The following is a 20,792-nucleotide window of genomic DNA, read 5'->3' on the forward strand; positions in this document are numbered from 1 at the left end:
ATGGGTGTCACATCTGATGACTTCCAGTCAACCAGGACCTCCCCAGTTAGCCAGGAGTGCTGATAAATGATGGAGAGTGGCTCTGTGAGCACTTGTGCCAGCTCCCTCCGTACCCTCAGGTGGATCCCATCAGCCCCAGAGACCTGTGTGTGTCTAACTGGTGTAACAAGTTCCTGACCATTTCCCCTTGGATTATGGGGACTTCATTCTGCTCCCCATCCCTATCCTCAGCTCAGGGGGCTAGGGATCCTGAGAACAACTGGTCTTACTATTAAAGACTGAGGCAAAGGGGGCATTAAGTACCTTACCCTTTTCCTCATCCTTTGTCACTATATTTCCCCCCACATGCAACAAAGGCTGGAGATTCTCCTTAGCCCTCCTTTTGTTGCTAGTGTATTTATAGAAAATTTTCTTATTGTCTTTTACAGCAGTTGCCAGATTAAGTTCTAGCTGGGCATTGGCCCTTCTGATTTTCTCTCTGTGTAACCTGACATCTCTGTAGTCCTCCTGAGATTCCCGCCCCTTCTTCCAAAGGTCATAAATTCTCTTTGTTTTCCTGATTTCCAGCCAAAGCTCTCTGTTCAGCCAGGCTGGTCTTCTTCCCTTCCCACTCATCTTTCAGCACATGGGGATGGCCTGCTCATGCACCTTTAATACCATTACCAATGTGTTTGAACGATCCACAGTTCTCTTTAGCACTGACCTGAACTGTGTTCAAGCTGTACTCATTTCAGACTGGGCCAAAGCCAAAGTTACTGGAGGCCAAGCTTCCCTCAGTTCTGATCCTTCAGCCAGCAGGAACAATTAATTATTTAACAATATAAATCAGAGCAGACTGCTGTAAGATGTATCTCTGATCACCTCAAGTCATCACCACCACCTCTTCTTGCAGCCCAGAATCACAGAGGGAAAGAAACCCTCTGGCTATTATTCCCTTCTCTGAGGAACAGCTCCGATACAAGGACAGAAGTCAACACTACCTGAGCTATCAGGATGCCCCTGCTCCTCCCAAAACTCCCCGCTTAAGCAGAACCCACAGTTCTGCCAACGACATGACTGCTCCATGCAAGTACAGGCAGGGTTGGCATCTGCAGAGGTGTCTGTTGGATACAAAGCTAAAAAGAACAATCCAGATTTGCCCACTTCAATAAAAAGCATAGTTTATATCTAAGTGGATTTTAATACAAGTACACCAACTCCAAGGAATGCCAGTTTATTCATTTTAATATTAGGCTTCCCTGCAGTCTTTTTTACTTCAGGTTATTATTTCTCAATCAAAACATTTAGTAATTTTCAAACAGATGAGGAACTATGAGATGTGCTTACCAGGATTAGATATTGCAAGCCACCAAGTAACTTAATAAATGCAAAGCACACAGGTAGCCTTGAAAGCAGGATATCCCACAGCAAGTATCCCAGTTCTACAAGACGACTAAGGCTGAGATACAGAGCAGGGCAGAAAAAAATAAGTTTGCCTGATCTGGACTGGCACACAAAACAATGGGCAGTGCAAGATACTGCAGTGGCTCTGGACCAAGTCAGATGAGCTTAGCAGGGTTTATTAGCTTGGGTGTCAATGCAGTGCCAGTGAGAGGCGGTGGCAACCCAAGGACAGCAACATGCGGAAGGAACCACGAGGTACAGCAACCAAGCACAAACATTTCCAGGTTCCAAGCAAAGCTCAACTAAAAGCAGTTTGAGAAATGATGATCCACACCAAAGTTTCAGCAGCTGAACCGTAAGACGATGCATATGTCTCCAGGCTACCTTCTTACATTCAAAATCACTGTGTCAATGCTTCACCATCGCAGTGATCAGGGTGTTCCCTGATCATACTTCATGGTGAATCACATCCCTCATATTTGTTAGGCTTATGAGGACTTCACTTACAGCATCACACATAACTGCTTAACATTCTGTTTGCTGCTGTCTTAGTTCAATCTCCTCACACTTACAATAAGAGAAAAAAAGAACATAAAGTGACTAAGTTAAATTTCTAGAAAAAGAAATCCTCCAATTCCCCTTCACTAGAAAGAACACTGGGGTCCAATACCAGAGCTACAACCTACAAAATGAAATCTCACTTGGTGCTTTTCTCACCCCTGCTACAATCCCAGGCTGGGAGAGCCTGTCAGCCAGCTGATCCAAGCGCCCTGTACACCCAAACCCAACAGCACAGGGTTGGGGTAGCAGGAGCCCAGCTGTCCTCGCACTTTAACCAGTCACCCGCCAGCTACCTCCGCCCAAAGACTAAGCCTACCGCCAGAAGACGAGGTACGTTAAAAAAATGATACCTCTTGTAAGTGTTTGGAGGAGACAGAGTTGTTCTTTAAGGAACAAAGCAATAGCTCTGCCAACTTTTGGGGCAGAAGGAAATCCAATTAATTAAATATTGTACAATTATCCATTTCATATTTGTGGAGCAGCAGCAGAGGTGAGAAACCAACCCATAATATTTTTAATAATTTGTAAAATGAGATAAAATACAAGCTAATGGTAATTTGTTTATGTACTAGCACTATCAGTGCCTTTGAATCCCTGCTTTGAGAATTTAACTAACAAAAGGACAGATTCTGCCAGGTAAAAGTGGACTGTTACTCTGAGCAAACCAGGTCAGTTCCTGATTCTCCGAAGGCCACCCTACAGCACTGAACAACTCCACGTCATGTCAGCCTGGGCCTTGCCAGAGACGGCCCTTCCTTAGGGATACAGCCTCAAAGGAAAACATGGAACAGCAACCACAAGTGAACATCACCGAACGACAGAAGAGAAAAATTAAGATTCCACATTAAGTCAAATCTTTCTGCAAAGCTCAAGCCTAGGATTTTCTTCCTCTGAGCTTATGAACTGCTCTGTGCCACCCTGACATGTCTTAAAGGCTCACGTGATTATTTTCCCCCAACCTGGCAAAAGACATAGCAAAATCAACCTAGCAATCTTCAGTAAGCGTTGATGTTGGCCTTTCCACAGTGAATCAGTAGAAGAGTGCCAGGACTGTGGGTAACAGCAGAAATTGAGGTTTTTACTTGCCCGTGCTGTGATCTGAAATAGGAAGATAAATACCTGCCCCCCGCGCAGCAGCAGCGCTGCCACAGCCCAGACCTGAGCCAGGGCCGTAGGTGTTGTTGGCCAACGACCCGATCGATCAAAAATCGGAAGGCGATCACCCCCAGAATCACCTGTGTTACAGCGCGGTCAGAGACCCCAACACCTCCGAGCCTCTCAGCTGCAGGCAAGTCTCTCTTCGTTACAAGAACGAACACCTGTTCTTCAGCAGCAGCTCAAAGGCTGCCGTTCCTATTCCTCGGTTCCCCCCAAAATTCGCGTCCGTGTGCGCCCCCCCTTCCCCCGTGGAGGCACAGCCCGCACCCCCACCCCGTGACACCCCGGCGGCGGGAGGGGGGCAGCGCCGCCGGGCCCCCTGACAGCGCTCGGGCACCCCGCGGCCCCCGCCGCCCGCCCGGCCCCGGCCCCGCCGCGGGGGGTCCCCGCCAGTGCCCGGGGCAGGGCCCGGCCTCACCCCGCCGTGCCCGCCCCCCTCAGCGCGGGCCGGCAGCGGGGCAGCCCCTCGCCCCCAGCGCCCGCCGGGGAGGGGCGCGGCCGGCGGCAGGTGCCCGAGACCCTCCCCGGGGAGGCCGCCCCCGCCCCGGGCGCCGCCCGCACTCACCCTCCGTCGCCATGGCCGCGGCCCGGCCTCCCGCGCTCGCAGCCCGATGGCGGCGGAGCCCCGCGGCCGCGGCGAGGCGAAGAGGCGGCCCGGGCCGCCGCCGCCGCCAGCGGGGAGGAGGGGGCGCGTTGACCCGCGCGGCGCCTCCCCGCCCGGGCGCGGGGGGAGCGGGGCGCGGCGACGGGGGTCCCAGGGGGCTGCGGGAAGGAGCGGCGCTGCCTTCCCCCCGCGGCGGTGCCGCTCCCGGGGGCAGCCGGGCGCCAGGGAGCTGCGGCCCGGTTGGGGGGGGGGGGGTGGCAGCGCGAGGGGCGGCACGCGGCGGCCGCCCCCACCCCCGGGCGCAGCAGCGCCCCGCACCCAGAGCCCCAGCGGGGCGGGGGGGTGGGGTGGGACCGGTGCCCCCGGCTCCCGCGCGTCGTGCCGGGCTCCAGAGGCCGGTGCCCGTCGGCAGCATCGGTGAGGTACCGCGGCCACCGCCACCCGCACCCCGAGCGGCGTGGCCAGCGCGCAGCACCGCGTCAGAACCGCTCTGGGCACCGCTGTGCTCGTCCGCTCGACTCAAACGTGACCTCGGCTTCCATAACACATACAAAACTCTCTTCTAAAGAAACAAGTCCATCCCCGTCGCCGATAACCTTTAACAGCAGGTGTCTGGCCCTTCCATCCTCCATTGTCTCCCATACCCACGTTCACAACCCAAGTGGAAGCAGCTAGCTGGCTGTTACAGAAAGCTCAAGCTGTTGCAAGATCATTTTGCTTCGCACGTTTCCATTGTAGCCAAACTCCGGCGCCGCATAGAGAAGGCTAACCCAAGTCCTGAAGTTCTGGGAGCAAGACAGCTTTTTAGCGCATTTCTCAACCCCTTGTAGCTCACGAAGTTCTTGCGGTGCCATTTCCAAGCATCGGGCTGCACGTAGACAGACCAGGCAAGTATTCCATTAACAGGTTTAACTACATCCCCAGATTTGAGGACAAAGATGAAAACGGGGTGAGGAAGCCAAGCCCGCACACCAAGCTTTGTAAAATGTGAATGGGCAACTCCAGCAGTAGAATGCACTTCAAAATGAAATATTGCAGAAAAGGAGGAATAAAATATCTCTGTCATTTGAAGAACTTAGCTATCTATGTCTGATGAGCAAATATAAACTCTCTGCACAGGGTCCTGCCATGCAAAACGTTGAAGTATAATACTAGAATAAACCTCAAGGTATCCTCTAGTCCATCTCCTGTCTCCAAAGCAGGATAAGGTCCACCTCAGACATAGCCATGTCTGATTTTTTCCAGCATTGTTCTGAACTCCTACAGTAAAAGTCATTCTGCTGTTTATAATAAGGCCCAACTGTTCACTTAACTGCAGAAATCTATTAAGTCAAGTCACATTGCTACAGATTATGTAGCTCTACCTCTGTGAACATGGAAAACAATCAATCACCATTTGCATAAACCCATGTTACAAAGCTGTAAAGACCATTACCTGGAAGACTGTTACATTCACGCTCAAACCCTTTATTTTCCAGGCTAAATTATCTTGCAGTCCATTTTCTTTTTGTTGCCCCTTTTTTTATTTTTTAGGATTCTCCAATTATTCTAGAGGCGATGTCTACATCCTCCCCAAACTATACACAACATGGATCACCGCTGCTATCCATGGCATTTGGAGTTTTTCACATCACCCCATACTGCTGATCCACTTTCGGCTTCAGGTCTGCAAAAAAACTCGAGACTGAGAACAGCTGCTTACACAAGCATCCCCGCACTGGTACTTGCATTTAATCTGTCATTTCAAGCTCAGCCTTTTGCGCTTACCTTTACTGAATTAGACCGTGTTGATTTCTCACATTATAAGAGTAAAGTTTATATTGGAAAATGTCTTCCACTCAAAGTTTCTAAACTGATGTCACCTGTAAGGGTTTTAAGTTTATTCTGCTTTTCATTACCCACATTATACTTGTAAACATTGCATAGCACTAGGTCAAACCTCTGCTTAAGAGGATCTTTTAGCTTTGCCAAAGAAATGCTGATTACTATTGTATGAACGTAGTTCTTCAGTCAGTTGTACATTCATCTTTAAGAGAAGTTTCAGCCAAACCATACTTCTCTAGTTTATTTACAAAAATTATGACAACATCCAGACACATACTGTCACGTTGCCTCACTCCTACCCACCAGGTCAGGTGGAAGTTAGACCAGTGTTAGAGATGAAGTTTCCTGGCAGCCGTTAACTACTGTATTAGCTGAGGCTACTACAACCAGCAGGGAAGTTACATACTAGAAAACAATATTCTTGGAAGTCTAGATTTACTGTTGTTGGCAGGGGGAAGGGTAGGTTGTTTGGTGGTGTTTTTTTTAATGACAGCTATTTGCTTCAATGAAGCATTTTAGGAAGTCCCTCTCCTGTTTTTAAAAGCCTGTAATTGCCCATCAGACTGCAGCAAGGGTTTTTTTGTTGTTTTTTTTAAACGATTACACCAGCATTATGAAACTTTGCTTACAGATGCCTTTAAATTCTCAGGATTACTCTTGTGAAATATTACCCCTGCATACAGTCAGCAGTTCTAAGTCTACCCTTAAGCATAACCTCCATTTTACATCTACGTAATTTTATAAACAAATTACAGAAAACTTGGTTTTGTAATCACAATATTAAAATAACTGCTAGTTGAATGCACCCATCTCTGTGCCTAGTCAAGCCTTTCCATACTGCCAATATGGATTTGCAATAATTTTCAGATATGTGTGGAGGGAAGACTCATGTCACCATATATTGAAAATTCTGAAAAATTCTCCTACTCAGCTCTTTAGATGGTCCAAAGATACAAGGAGATGCAAACAAGATTGTCACATTATGAAAAAGTGCCACTGCACAGGATACTATTAAACATATTCCTTAAATATGTTAAAATAAATTTATGCTATATATATGCATAGAGGGATTTTTAAAAGTCCATGGACATATGTTACTATTGTCCGGGTTGGACAACGCAGGCCTGTTAGCTGAAGCTGCAGAGCAGTTTTAAATTGTCCTGGGAACAAGCAGGGTGAGAAAGAAAACAAGCTATACACAAACAAGAAGCCAGGTGCAGAGCAAGTCCTGGGAACCGCGGAATCAACACAATCTCACCCGCACGCTCCGATCTGGCGTCTGCAGCATGCCCACCGATCAGCGACACGGACGCCCACGAGGCCAGAGACTCTTATCCAATCACCTGTGTGTAAAGTCAGGTGAGCGGTCGGTTTAAGTTACAAATATGACCTGCTTGTTTAATAAAGGGAGCATGGCATGTAGCCATATTGGTGTGATTGTCGTGACTTGGCCGACTCTCCACGGGGAACCCTCTTTGTATATGGAAGAATAATTTATCTGAAAGTAGCCTGTCAAAGTGAAAAGCATTTGTAGCTGCGTTTAATCTTCAGTTTCCTTGAGAAAGATACCTGCAAGCTGGAGGGAAACAGAAAATGAGAATTCATTTTCAATTCCCTTCCAGGGACGAATCCAGTCCCACGTAGCTGGAAGACCTAGCTTAACCTTGGTGTCCAGAAACAGCAGAAGAGTACTGGTGCTGTGAAGTTCATCCTTAAGCAACTTCCTAAGTGAAGAAACTCATAAGAAATCATGAATTTGAAGCTATAGTCCCAATACCTGCTAGAAAGAACTCTCCTTCTTCATCCGTGTCTTTCCTAGCCAAGAAGACATTCAAGTACTCCACTGCACCTCATCTTCAAATTGCTCCCCTATTACACCCGTACTTCTATCCATCCCCTGCAACATCAGGATACCAGAAAGCTTCTCCATCAGCCTGTACACCCACACCCATGGCAGCAGCTGCAACTGACAAACGCAGTATTACCAACAGGATCCTAACTACATTAAGATGAGCAGAAAATACTGAGCAAAAGAAGTTTGGTTAAGTTTCTCATAAGCAGTCTCTTTGTATCTCTTGTATCTGCTCACCAAAAATTAGGAACAGAAATGCTTAGAGACAGAATGAGTTTGTGCTGGTAACAGAAAAGCACAAGCATCGTTATTGTCAGAAAACCCAATTAAAGCCAAACTATTCACAACTTATGGAAATGATACCTCCAAAACCTTTATAACTACAGATGAGGTTTTTTTTAAACAGACTGCATCTATGGCATGTTCCAGCCACAAACTGAGCCCAGCACCTTAGGAGCAGAAGCACAGTGGAAGAGTGAACATTAAACCAGGAAAAAGGGATAGAAACTAAGTGCATGTCTGATCAATTCAACTGTATAATTATTACCACTGCAACAATTTCCAGCCCCCCACCCCGAAGTAATTAGATCTGGACTAATGACTTTTGGATTCAGCTGTAAAGATTTTGGTCATTCAACTGAATCAAGTTACTATGCACTAAGGTTTGCCTTTATTATAAGGTGTTTCCTTTCTTCCCGTTAACAAGGTTGAGTGCAACACTACTGCTTAATTATTAGTTTTTCCAGTGTTCAACCTGTTTGTTATTTAGGCCCATTCCTCCTTACCAACTAATGCATTTAATACAGCCCCCTTTTTATACTCAAAGCATTTGTATTTCCACTTCATGTTTTTTCTTCTATGTCAGGGCACTTCAAAGGAATTCCAAGGCCTTTGAGAGTCATACTACTAAACTAGTTCACTCAGTTCATGTCCCTTTAATATTAGAAATCTTTCAAATTTCTATTTTGTATTCCTTCTTCTAGGAGAGGACAACTCAACTTCTTTGGCCTTTCTTGATACTACAGCTATGATCAACTGGAGAAAACAGCAAGGAGAATACCTATCCACGTTCTTCTTGCTGTGGTCAGTCAGGGCTATTTAAGGCTATATCAGGGCCAAATAACACTAATTCTGCTGCTTGTTATTGCTTACAAAAAATACTCCAGCTTACGATTCTCAGTCTGTTTGCTTTTTCTGCAGTACTGTTGCCTAGCAATCATTTCCCATCCTGTACCTGTTCTCAGTACTGAGCTCCATGCTTATTTCCACACCCACTTCTTCCCTCCCCTCCAATTTATAAAGATTGTTTTGAATTCCAGTCCTGCCCTTGTAAAGCTTAGGGTCATCTGCATGTTACATTTCTTCTTTCAAATATACAGCCGGATCTGCTGGAGGCAGAGTACAATAAAAGGCCTGTCACCAAGTTCATTTCCCACACCTGGGGGATCAAACCACGATAAACACTGCTGAAGTTACACACTATAAAATGAAGCAAGTAAATTGTGAAAAATCATTTATTGTCCTAATTTCAACAGTCAATAACCTTAATTTTATGTTCAGAGATAAAAGATTACAAAAGTGTCTCATATGGGTAAGTATTTTGTGAGGTGTTGTTTTAACAGTCTCAGCTAAAAGCATCATTGCAGATCAACACGCGTTCCAAGTCATAACTCACATTGTACAAGCTGAATACAACAAGCAATCATCTTCTTTTTCCATCTCAAACAGGGCATAGCAACTTTGCCTCCTACAAGAAACATTTACCAGGTCAATAAAGGCAGCTACTGCTGTACCATGAGATAGCTAAGGTCACTACCAGTATTCCAGCATCACCTGTAGTTCTTGTCCCAGACACTTCTTGTTGTAAATTCAACGGCATCCAAAATAAGCACTTGTTACCTCTGACATTCACATTTTGTCATTAAAATTAACATTAGTGCTTCTCCAACTGGACCCTCTAACATCTTTTCCTCTTGGGGAGAGATACTTCTGAAAGGAAATAAAAAGATTTTTGTGACATGCTTGTCAAACTGTCTTCCCTCATGCAAATGATTAAAGTAGAATTAATTCTGCCCAGCAAAGGAAACTGATCAGGTGAGCTCTTGAGATTCCCTCCCAATCCCTCCCCCATGGTTTTAAATAGGAAAAAACCATCTTTTTAGATTCTACAGCACTCTATCATTCAAAATATCAATTAAAATTCCATTGATGAACAAAATACTGTACTTCAAAACTTATTCAATCTTGAGAGCTTTCTGCTCCTCGTGAACACCTTTAAGAATTCATTGTGAAATTGGCAAATGGAATGCTCACAAAATTAAGCACAAAATACCTCAAGTGATTGCTTATGGGTATTTTTAATGCTTCACAATTTGATGGCAAATTCTGAGAAATTAAGAATGTTCCCAATTCAGAAACTTTTTGTCCACAACAACTTGAAGGAAAAGTAAATAAAGTACAGTACTAAACACACCATTATGTCTTCAATCTGACCATTTAAAATTGAGTGAATTCACATTGTCTACAAGCAAGATGATCAGAGAATGTAATCTCATTTCAGTACTACAAGATGCTGTTTCGCTTTTGGCTCTTTGCTACAGCACAGTAGAGAGCTATTAAAAAACAAGTCACCGGTTTGTTACAATTTCAATCATTGTACCTTCGTCATCCGAATTCTCTTCTTCTGCGATTATCGGCATCCCAATATACTGAGTTTCACTTTCCTTTGCCACCTGCATTTCACCTGCAGACAGATATTTTTTTTTGATGAAAAACTGTCAGCTTTTTTTTTTGCTTCTGCATCTCAGGTCCAGCAGTTATAAGACTGTTCACTTGCCACTCTCTTGAATTTCTAAGTCAAAGGCTGTAGAGAAAAACCTGTTTCACAGTACCTGCATATGGCTCACCAAACAAACCTTCAATAACAAGTAATTAACACTACAATTTTAAAGCATATTAATCACAAAACGTCCAGAGACAATTCAAAATGCCCTTATGCTTCTTCAACACTTCACCTACCGTTTTAAAGTGAAGCAAAAGCAACATTGCCTAATGCCCATATCTGAAGAAGGATTAATTTTCTCAGTAACTTTTCTTCTAGCAGAAGGTAAGCAAGTCAGAAAACAGAGATTGGAACTCTGAAATGAAATCCCTGTCTTCAAAATAAAGTTAATTCAAAACTATTTTGCTGTTTGATTTCATGTACTCTTTAATAAATAATAAATCGATCTTAAATGGCAGAGCAACTTCTATCAGTTTAAAAATTGGATATCAGAAAGAAAATTTCCTTAAGAGAAGTAAATTCCCATGTTTTCAGAACTAGGAGACAAAGAAATCCAAAGAGTCTCAGACACGACACGCACCACCACCACCCACCCCCCCACCCCCCCCCCCAAAAAAAAAGGGATGCATAAGCAGGGTATGCAAATACCTAGAAAGTAAAAGTGTGCCAATCTAGATAACATAAATGATATGACAGTAAAATAAATCAATGAATCACCAGTCAGTTCAGATATGCCAAGGAACAGCAACACCAGACAGGATCTCTTCAACAGAGACCTAAGTTGATGGCTGATCTTCTTCCTCACCTCCTCTTCTGATCTAGCAAAAGTCCTCTCACACCAGGTCTTATACTTATCTCATGTCAAAATGAGTCAGTCCTCAAGTTCTGAGACTTGATTTCTTTCAGAATATATTTACATAAATGATAATACCATACAACAAGAATCCATACAAATGGCTAATCCTTTAAGTTGTTGGTCTCAGCCTCATAATTTCAACAAACTTCACAAATAAATGAAATTAAAAATATTAATTTGGCAGTTTTGGAACAGGTGAATCAATTTTTTGTAAAAACTTCTGTTCTGAGGTAGAAAGGAGTTTAAGTCTGATTTTTTTACTTTTAAAAATATTCACCATATCCTCGCTCACCCCACTACATTCTGTTTGTACTTTCTCTATAGGCATTTTCACTCTATAGGCAGCCATTCTTGTCAACCACAAAATTCTATCTTCTCCACAGCATTCAAGAGGAAATTACAGGTATTTGCATTTAGTATTCCACAATATTACTTGTTAAAAGTTTGAAGTCTTTTTCTGACTACATTAAGCAAGGCCCTTTACAGACCACATACAGAGACATCCCTTGCTGCTTATATTAGTATAGATAAACCAGAATGATATCAAGTACAAGCAGTTAAAAGTATTTCCTTCCAGGGCGCATTTCAAAGCAAGAAAAAAGTCTCAAAGACTAGACGTAAGTACCCTGTACCGGTTTTAAAAAAAAATTGCTCCCTAAAAGTGTTTTTATTCCTAGCTAAAATTATTATGCTCAGAAGAAATCAAACAATTACAGAACAGAATCATAAAAAACAAGTCACAGGTGTATAAACCCAACCTATCGCCCCACTCCACCCCCATCAGGAAGGGAAACCTTAAGTCTAGTTATAAACTAAAAAAAACCTAGAACTGTTATAATGTAATAACTGCAACACTGAGATCAAGGAACCTATCTGAAATCAGTTTTGATACTACATCAGTTGATGACAAAAGATTTGTATTCACATGGAAGCACTAAAAATTACAGTAACAAAAGAACAAGGTAAGTAATGAGTATCAGGTGGAAGGAGAATGACTGATGTGACAATGCAGGTACTAGTCTTACAAAGCAATCATCATCATTAAGACATCAGTATCATTTTCTCTTCAGAAATATTAAAGGATATTCCTTCCAGAGCTCAGGAACAGAACAGGGCAAGGTTTAAGTTGGACTTCGTGAAGATAGTATGAACTATCAAAATTATCAGATAGGCTGATTTTCATCAAAAAAAGATAGCTTCGTAAGTAGAAGCTATCTGTCATAACAGCTAGACACATCTTAAGCTACAGTATGTGTGTTATACAGCAATAGGAAAAATTTAAGACACTGCCACACAGCACACGCTTTTCCAAGGTCATGCCTTTGCAGGGGAAAAATTGGCACGACTATGTACAAGACTTCAGATTAACAACAAACTGCATGTACTCTGGTTGTCTTTCTACCTAACCAGACTGTGGAAAACAATAAAAAAATGTTTAGTTACAATACTGGTAGTGCAAAACATTTCTTAAATCTTCTGCCTCCAATGATCAACAGTAAAATTTAACCCGGCTGCCTCAGCTAGCAAAGCAATGGATATATTTTTGCAGTCTCTCCAGGTTCACATGCGTAATGGAGAAATACCTTTGATTTCCAAAGAATCTCTTCTCCTTGCTGGCTGTGGTCTCTTACTGGGTTTTTTACTTCGGCTTGGAGATCTGCCATAATTTGATCCTGATTCAGAAGATTCTAATCTTACTTGACGATGTCTTCTGGATTTGGAAGCCTAGAACCCAAACATACATACGAATGATACAAAAAAGCTAAACTTCTCCAGGCAGATATTACTATACATCACCCAGTACCTTACAAATCAGCTAGGATCAAAGCATCAACTTCCACGTCAAGGTGGAAGAGGGATAGAAGGGGAGGGAAGATTCCCACTAGCTCCTGTTCTTCAATTTTAACAGTACAACACCCTTCTGTGATTTGGTGGGTGTTATCACTTAAAATTCAGGAAACAAAACATTAATTTATTTTCAAACTATTCCCTGTTGGTATCAACCTACACCATGTGGCACACTGCTGCATGCAAGCAAAAGGAACACTTCTGAAAACTGCTGCACCATAAAGGCTCCTTACTGTCGTATTTTGCTTAGGTGCCTAGAAAACATTACTACTGCACATTCAAAAGTCTGGACTGTTACACATTCCAGAGCTCTGTTTCATTTAATAATGCATTTTTCAATAAGATTTTAATAAACACGGCAAGTTGTAATGTTTCTCATATGCCTGCTATAAAAAAAGACAAATCAAGAATATTTTTAAAGTAGCAGTTATGGAAACAATGTTTCCAAGAACTTCCAACTGATTTTAAAACTCCTGAGTTCCATTTTCACAAGCATCTTCTGAGATTCCAAGATAATAAGCTTCAAGGAATTTGAGCAATTAAAAGTACTTGACAGTTTATTCAATCTACTTCAACAGAGCGTAGACATTAGAAGATACCTTGTAAACGAAAATCCCCCAAGCACAGACCGTATCTGCACTGTTTCCATAAATCTAACAAGAACAGTATGAGCTTTGGGTTTCCTCAATGTATTAGGAAAACCAGAACATTTAAAGGTTGAATTACAGAGTACAATTTTAATCCACTCCTTTCTGACCCAGCATTTACACTAAGCTGGTACTTACAACTGTTCTTTAAAAATAAATACATCCCTATCATCAAGTTTTATACCTACCTCAGCAACTGCAGAGTAAGACTTGTATTTGATTCTAGCCAACGCATTTGCCCTTTCAGAACCCTGCAAAGAAACAAGTGATCAGTCACAAAGTTCTCTTATTATAGCACTACTGAAATGAAATATCACATCAGACAATCACTTGAGCAGTATCTCACTACAGCTGTAATTCTATAATTAGCTCTATATCAGAATGCTGCCAAACTGTTACCTAAAGAAAAGAAAAAGTTCAAATTTCATTAAAAAGGAGAACATGTTTTCTGTTGCCTTCACTGTTACAAAGCCCAGGGGGAGAAAATCAGATTTGAAACTTCATACCTGTCCTGGTTTCAGCTGGGATAGTCAATTTTCTTCTTAGTAGGTAGTGCAGTGCTGTGTTTTGAATTAGGTGAGAGAACAATGCTGATAGCACACAGATGTTTTAAGTTGCTAGGTAATGTTTATACTAAGTCAAGGACTTTACAGATTCTCAGGACTTGCCAGGAGGAGGGTTGGAGTGGCACAAGAAATTGGGAGGGGACACAGCCAGGACAGCTGACCCAAACTAGCCAAAGGGATATTCCATACCACAGAACATCGTGCTCAGTCTGTAAACTGGGGGAAGTTGGCTGGACCTGCTGATCACTGCTCGGGGACTGGCTGGGCACCCGTCAGCAGGTGCTGAGCAACTGCACTGTGCATCACTTGCTTTCTTTTCTCCCTTCCCTTTGGAATCCCTTCTCCCTACTTTTCATTATATATTTTTTTTTCAATTAAAAATTATTCTTACCTCAACCCTCAAGTTCTACATTCCTTCCCAATTCTCCTCCCCATCCCTCTAATGGTGGGGTAGGAAATGAGCAGCTGTGTGGTATTTAGTTACCAGCCAGGGTTCATTCAAATTCAAAGTTGAAATAAGCAGACATGCACAACGTGACATAATTTTGTAGCATAAAAAATGGATACTGCACTCAGCTGAAACAGTAGGAACCATAAAGGAGTTTGCCCAAGAAAATACAGCTCCTTCCCCTCCTTACCTGAAAGAGAGGTTTTATGACAAGCATCTAAGAGCTATCACAGCAGTGAATGCTCACAGCTTAACAGAAAACAATGTGCTTCAAAAACAAAACCAAACAAACAAACAGGAAAACCCAGCCAGCCCCACCAGCTATTCCTGGAACTTACTCTGACACTACTAAGGCTTGACACTGCTTAGCTTGTGATCTGAAGACAAAAAGCTAACAGATTTGGCCTGTGCAATGTAACAAATGAATTCACTTTTCCTACCTCTGATTCTAGAGGTCCTTCTTCCTTTTTGTCTCGTATTTCATCGGTTTCTTTAGCACTTAGGAATAATTTCTGGGGAAAAATAACCAATGTATTTTTTTAAAAATGTCTGTCATATATAAAACATCTAAAATCCAAGAACTGTGAAAAACCAAGGAAATATTTACACACATGCCTATTTTCTCCATCAATCTTAAACTATGGCCTTTCCTCGATCCAAGAATAAGTGTTACAGAGGTGTTTCATATGGTCATTCTAATGCTGCCCTAAGTTGTTTCTTCCAGGACTGACCTCCCAGCAATCATTTATGTTATCACAGAGGCAGTACCACATACAAGCCCATGTCTCTCCCCCCATACCATAACTCTGCCTAGGGTTTTACTCATTCCACGTCTCCAGTGTTACAGTTCCTTCTACTTAAGTCTGAGATTTATCAAGTATGCTCAGAGGTAATTACACTAAGAAAGACATTTCTTACATGTTCACACCATCTGTTAAGTTGCCACAGTGTAACGGTTGATATTACCTACCATTCTGTTCTGCTGCCATTCCTGATGTTCCAAGGTGATGTCTTTAAGATTGACGACAAATTCATCTTTTATCAAGCTCAGGGCATTGTCTGGCTGGGATCTGTCAGCTGAAATGATGCACTTCATTTTCTGATAGTGATCATGAATATTCATCAGTTCCTAAGATAAAAAAAAAGAGGCTCTTTTCAGGGGGAAAAAACACAAATTCCAGCAGTAAAGCAATATTCGCCCTCTACGAAGAAAACCAGAGTTACACAAACCATTCCAAGGAGACCACTGAACCAGCAGGAGTGTTAGAAACGTATTCTGCTTAGATCAGTTCAGTTTTAGGGAGCCTACCAATACTGCTACCTAGCACTGTCCGACCAGTCCACCAAGCAAACAAATGACGAAACAGATTCTTGCGTCTTTTAAATAAGGAAGCCTCTGATACTGAAGATCTAAGGTCTCATTCTGATATGGTGGTCTATTTTAATCTCTTTGGAGGAAGCATTTTACTTCCTCCTTTTGAGGAAGCAGGTCTTCTCACCCTGCCATTTCACAGATTACTGATTTTTGTACCACTGTAGTCGACCTTACTGATGGTAATGATGAATTTACAAATACATGTTTGCTAGCAGCAACTGGAAAAACCTGTTAACAAACGTCTATTACTGAGTCATAACGAGCAACATAAGAACCGATACCTGGTTTGAATTACTCCATTTTTAATAAAATCTATTATATATTAAACAAAACCAAGTTTTAAAAGAAGGAATAAAAGGTTCAAGAAGGCTATAAACTTGCAGATAAGTAAATTCAGAATACCACAAGTATCAAGTCTCCAACTGCAACCTGCAGACTTATCAAAACAAACATGCTTCCCCTACCTGTCTGCAGTCTTCCCTTTTTCTCCGCCTAAAAGACAACTAACCATTTACACCCTTCCCTTCCCCTTTTACATCTTATAGAGGCAAATGCACAAAACATTAGAGCCTATTTCAGTATTGATAAAGGTACCATGTTCTTCAAAAATAAATAAATGCTGTGTTTCTGAGTGTTGGGTAAAACTACAGGCTATTACCCTTGTCTGCATTCTGTGAGAAGCCTTACAAAGGACAAGACTGTGCTAATAGGAGAAGTTACAGCTCTTGGACAACAAAAGAAGAAAAACAGAACAAAACAAACCCCACTCACTGATTAATCTGTACTTTAAAAGCTACCATACCTCCAATACATCATTAGTGATGAGGCTGTTTACTCTGTTACTTGGGTCCTTAAATTCTTCTTTAAATGCACTTTCCTGAATCTTCTTCTTAGTTCTGTAGTTCAGCTAAAGCAAGAGACAACGTTTTGTAACCTAATAGCAAACTTAAAATGACATAAAAGTCTTGAGAATCCTTACTGCATATCCATCGAGAGATGCTAAAGACATAAAACCATCTCGTCAACAATAGCATGCAGCTTTACTGTCAAGTGCTCAGTCAGGACTTTTCAGAAATTATTCTCTAATGAAGAATTTAATTCAGCACCCAGACTCATTTCCACAAATGGTAAGACTCCTCAAATCTAATAAGATTAGATACTGAAAAAAATAATTTTCAGGTGAGAAGCATGCTACATTCAAACATCCTCTAAGCCAGGGGTCCTCAAAATACAGCCCACACGCCAGATACAGCCCCCCAGGGTCCTCAATCCGGCCCTCGTATTTACAGAACCCCCCTGCCCCATCCCCACTGGGGGTTGGGGGGAAACCCAAGCAGCCACAGATGACCTCCTGCCACTTCATCCGCGCGCCGGCCCCCTGTTTAAAAAGTTTGATGACTCCTGCTCTAAGCTTTACATCACATACCTATACATAAAGCAAGACATACTACATTTCAACACAGCCTCAAAGCTAAACTAAATACATGGGTGCTGTTGAAAGCTGAAGGTATTTAATTAAAAACGGTAAGTCATTAACGTAGTAACTCACTAGCTTTGGCATTGCTGTGAAATGGAATGCTCTGGCAAATCGCAGTGTCCTAAAGATGTATGCTGCGTCATAATGCTGGGAGTCTATCAGATCCTGTTGAAATTTCTGGATTTCAGGCCAATCCTTGAGTGCGATTCTGATCTGCAACAAAACAGTTTACATTTTGTTATACAAGCCTGCACATTTCAACAAATAAAAATTAATTCAGCTGACTACAGTGATCATGTTATACTACACACAGTTCTTGGATATCTAAGGTGTAGCATGTCACACTATTGCAGAACTACAGAAAGGATCCTACTCTAAATTTCATGCAGAGAAGCTTATTACACTGTTGCATTAAATACCCTCACTGAAGCTTTCTCTGCCAGCAACACAGAACACAAGTAACTTTTGGCATTTGAAAAAGTTTATTCTTCACATTCTGAAGTGTCTCTAAACCAGTACTCACCTAGGAGACTCCCATTCACAAAATCATTAGGAAACAATACTTGTACCATGATCTGCTGCCAGTGAGATGCTCATAAAAGTATCTCTCCCTTATTTGCTTGCTTTTGCTCCTCTCATCTACTCTGCCCACTTCATTTTCTCTTTACCTAAGTTAGCTTCTTTGGTAACTCCTGTACTCTCTAACAGTTGCTGTTGTTAAAGGAGAAATTCACACACACGTGGGTACCGCTGGGCTTGCTTTAATCACAACTCAGTTGGGCCACCACCTCAGTGAGTGGCAGAAAACAAAGGGATACAGCACAGCTTATGGACATTTATCAAATCATTAGTCAATGTCCAAAGTTTTTAGAAGTTTCCTTTAGTTTTGTCAGTTCTACAAATCCATCAACTGATCCCTGTCCCAGTTGATTCATCTCTGCCTTGGTTTCAAGGTCCTCCTCAGATTATGATCTTCTTTCTGCCTGCTTTTAACTCACACAATCCTTCAAGCACACTTACGTCTTGGAACAAGCAATTCCTATTTACATATACTAATTTTTCTGAAAACACCTGCATTTCTGAGAGCACCTGTGTACACAAATTGATCATCTATTATTTTTCTATTCTTCTACTGATTAACTTGACAAAGTTTTAAGCCAGCCTTGGATTAGTACACAAGGGACGAGGCCTGGTTCTGCCATTTAGCAGCTTCAGCACTTTAAATTTCTTAATTCAAAATACATTTTCTTTAACAGCTATATAGCAGTGGGTTTAAAATTGCCTAAATTCATCTCCATAAGAGGTCTTGACTTGTTTGAAGTCAAGATATGAGATATAACGGCATTGTTGCAGACTACTCAGAAACTCTGGCTTCTTATTTAAAGATTTTTGATTCAATTGTGCATATGCACATAACATACATCACACAGCTTCCAAGTAAACCACTTCCTACAGTTACATACCAGTCAGTCTCCTATCCCAAAAGCAACAAGGAGGTGTCACGTCATTCAGGCATTCACCTTTTCAATCTATTTACTAATTCCACTTCTGGTTAACAGGAACTGGAAGTAATTCAGCCAGACTTCATTCTTTTTAAATTCTAAGGAATAACTGGGGCTGTAACCGAGTTCACCCACAGCTGACAAGCACATTCTCTGTTACCATGTTGAAAGCTAGTCTTCTGCATTTTTGAGCAAAGAGCTACAATTTAGGAGGCATATGCAATATTTTAGTGACTACCACCGAAGTTCTCAAACCCAAAGGTATTTGAAAGGCTATCTTTATCAAAGGGACCATATTGTTATTTTAAGAAAGTGAGAGGAAACGGCCTGCCCATCTTGGATGACAAAGCAGACAGAAGTATACTGTATATCTTAATGTCTAGTATCTCCTGAGAATAATAAAACCTCAAGGACAACTACCTTTTGTTTTGGCTGACAAAGCTGCGTGTTATAGAGCCCATATAAAAGGTACAGAGCACCAACTCGAATCTGGAAAGCGTACGGGGGCAAGAAGTACTGCTGTGCCAGCTCCAAAGTCTTCTTTGTGAGCTTATTCCTCTCCAGAGCTCTAATTCTACCACTAAACAAAAAGGAAGCATGTTAAAGCAAGTAAATATAAAAGCACAGGTTTTACAAAAATCCACAATGCAGAAACAAGCTTTATGTATTTTGAAATGTATTATCATAGGGCCCAAGTTCTGGGAAGTCTTCAAAGACAGCCAGACCTTAAGCTCTCACACAGTACCGCATGAAATTCTCTGTATTAAATTAGATCTAAAGTGAAAAATTCCATGTGCCACAACCACGTTTTTGATCTCGTGAGGCCCGTACCCAGCTCCCCGAGGTGTCAGTGTCCCAGCTTATCAAACAACCCGATCAACATTACCAACACAACAAACAAACCCAACTCACACCTGCTCCTCAGCATCGCACAGGGGCCGGTGCCCACTGCCTGCCACCCACCCACCGGGCAGGCAGACCCCCCCCCAGGCCCTGCCCCGAGGGAAGCAGCGCTCACCAGCTCCCCTTCGCGGGGCAGGCTGGGCAGCGAGGAGCTGCAGGCCCTGAGAGGGGAAGGCTCAATGAACTGGGGGGGGGGGGGGGGGGGGGGGGGAAGCGCCCTGAGGGATGGGGGCACGCTCCGAGGAGGAGGGGGAACGCGCCCTGAAGGCGGTGGGGGCGCCCTGAGGCGGGGCGCGGGGGCCGGCCGGGGCCGGTACCACCCGAGCAGACGCCGCGGCGGGGCGGCCGGCAGCGGACAGGCCGCGGCGGGGCGGCCCGGACCCCTCGCTCACTAGAAGATGGTGTGGAAGCGGCGCTCCCGCCACAGCTCAGCGAAGCGCTCGAAGCGGACGGTGTCGGCCTCCCGGAAGGCGCCGAGCAGCTCCTCGCAGTCCTCCTGCAGCCCCGGCACCGCGCTCATCCCGCCGCCGTTCCGCGCCCCGCGGCGCCTGCGCGGCTTCTCCGCGCAGCCGCGCTGCCCCTCCAGGGGGCGGGGCTTGGGCCCTGGGGGCGACCCTGGGGGAAGCTCTCGGCGTGGGGGGAGCCGCTGCCCTTGCCCCGGGGGTGCTGTCCCTCTGTCCCCGCGCCGTGGGGGCCGGGCCGCGGTCGGGGAGAGGAGGGGGTGCGGGTACGGGCGGGAAGGAGCGGCCGCCGCTGTACGACAGCCCCAGGGAGCCCGGGAGTGCCGGTGGGGCCCCGGCGCCCCCCTCCGCTGACCCCGCAGCACCCCCGCAGTCCCGGGAGCGGCGGGGCCTTCCGGGGGAAGGGGGGCCCCGCGCTTCGCGGCCGCGCAGCCGTGACGCGCCGCCCCGCCGCCCCCAGCTGTGTCCCGCCGGGGCTGCCGCGGCCCCAGCTGCCGAGGGCCCCCCCGCTGCCGAGGGCCCCGTTGCCGCTGGAGCGGGGAGCG

At 43.9% G+C, this 20,792-nt stretch overlaps 1 protein-coding gene across 2 annotated transcripts; it reads right to left on the reverse strand.

Annotated features, from left to right (window-relative positions):
- Window positions 1-8,882: 8,882 nt before the first annotated feature.
- SNAPC1 (small nuclear RNA activating complex polypeptide 1) lies at window positions 8,883-20,641 on the reverse strand. Of its 2 annotated transcripts, XR_005829150.1 has the most exons (11): window positions 20,179-20,641; window positions 19,304-19,463; window positions 17,454-17,594; window positions 16,707-16,811; window positions 15,500-15,658; window positions 14,970-15,041; window positions 13,704-13,766; window positions 12,604-12,745; window positions 10,042-10,125; window positions 9,216-9,371; window positions 8,883-9,129 (listed from the first exon to the last, which is right to left on the reverse strand). XR_005829150.1 is itself a non-coding variant. In XM_040602423.1 (10 exons), exons 1-10 carry the CDS (start codon window positions 20,304-20,306, stop codon window positions 9,340-9,342), a joined length of 1,086 nt encoding a protein of 361 aa, XP_040458357.1. In that variant the 5' UTR covers window positions 20,307-20,641; the 3' UTR covers window positions 8,883-9,339. The 2 variants fall into 2 exon arrangements, 1 of the variants encoding a protein (XP_040458357.1); XM_040602423.1 differs by having other exon boundaries at window positions 8,883-9,371.
- Window positions 20,642-20,792: the final 151 nt, after the last annotated feature.

This window comes from Falco naumanni, chromosome 7, assembly GCF_017639655.2.
Source record: "Falco naumanni isolate bFalNau1 chromosome 7, bFalNau1.pat, whole genome shotgun sequence".
In the NCBI taxonomy this organism is placed as follows: domain Eukaryota; kingdom Metazoa; phylum Chordata; class Aves; order Falconiformes; family Falconidae; genus Falco; species Falco naumanni.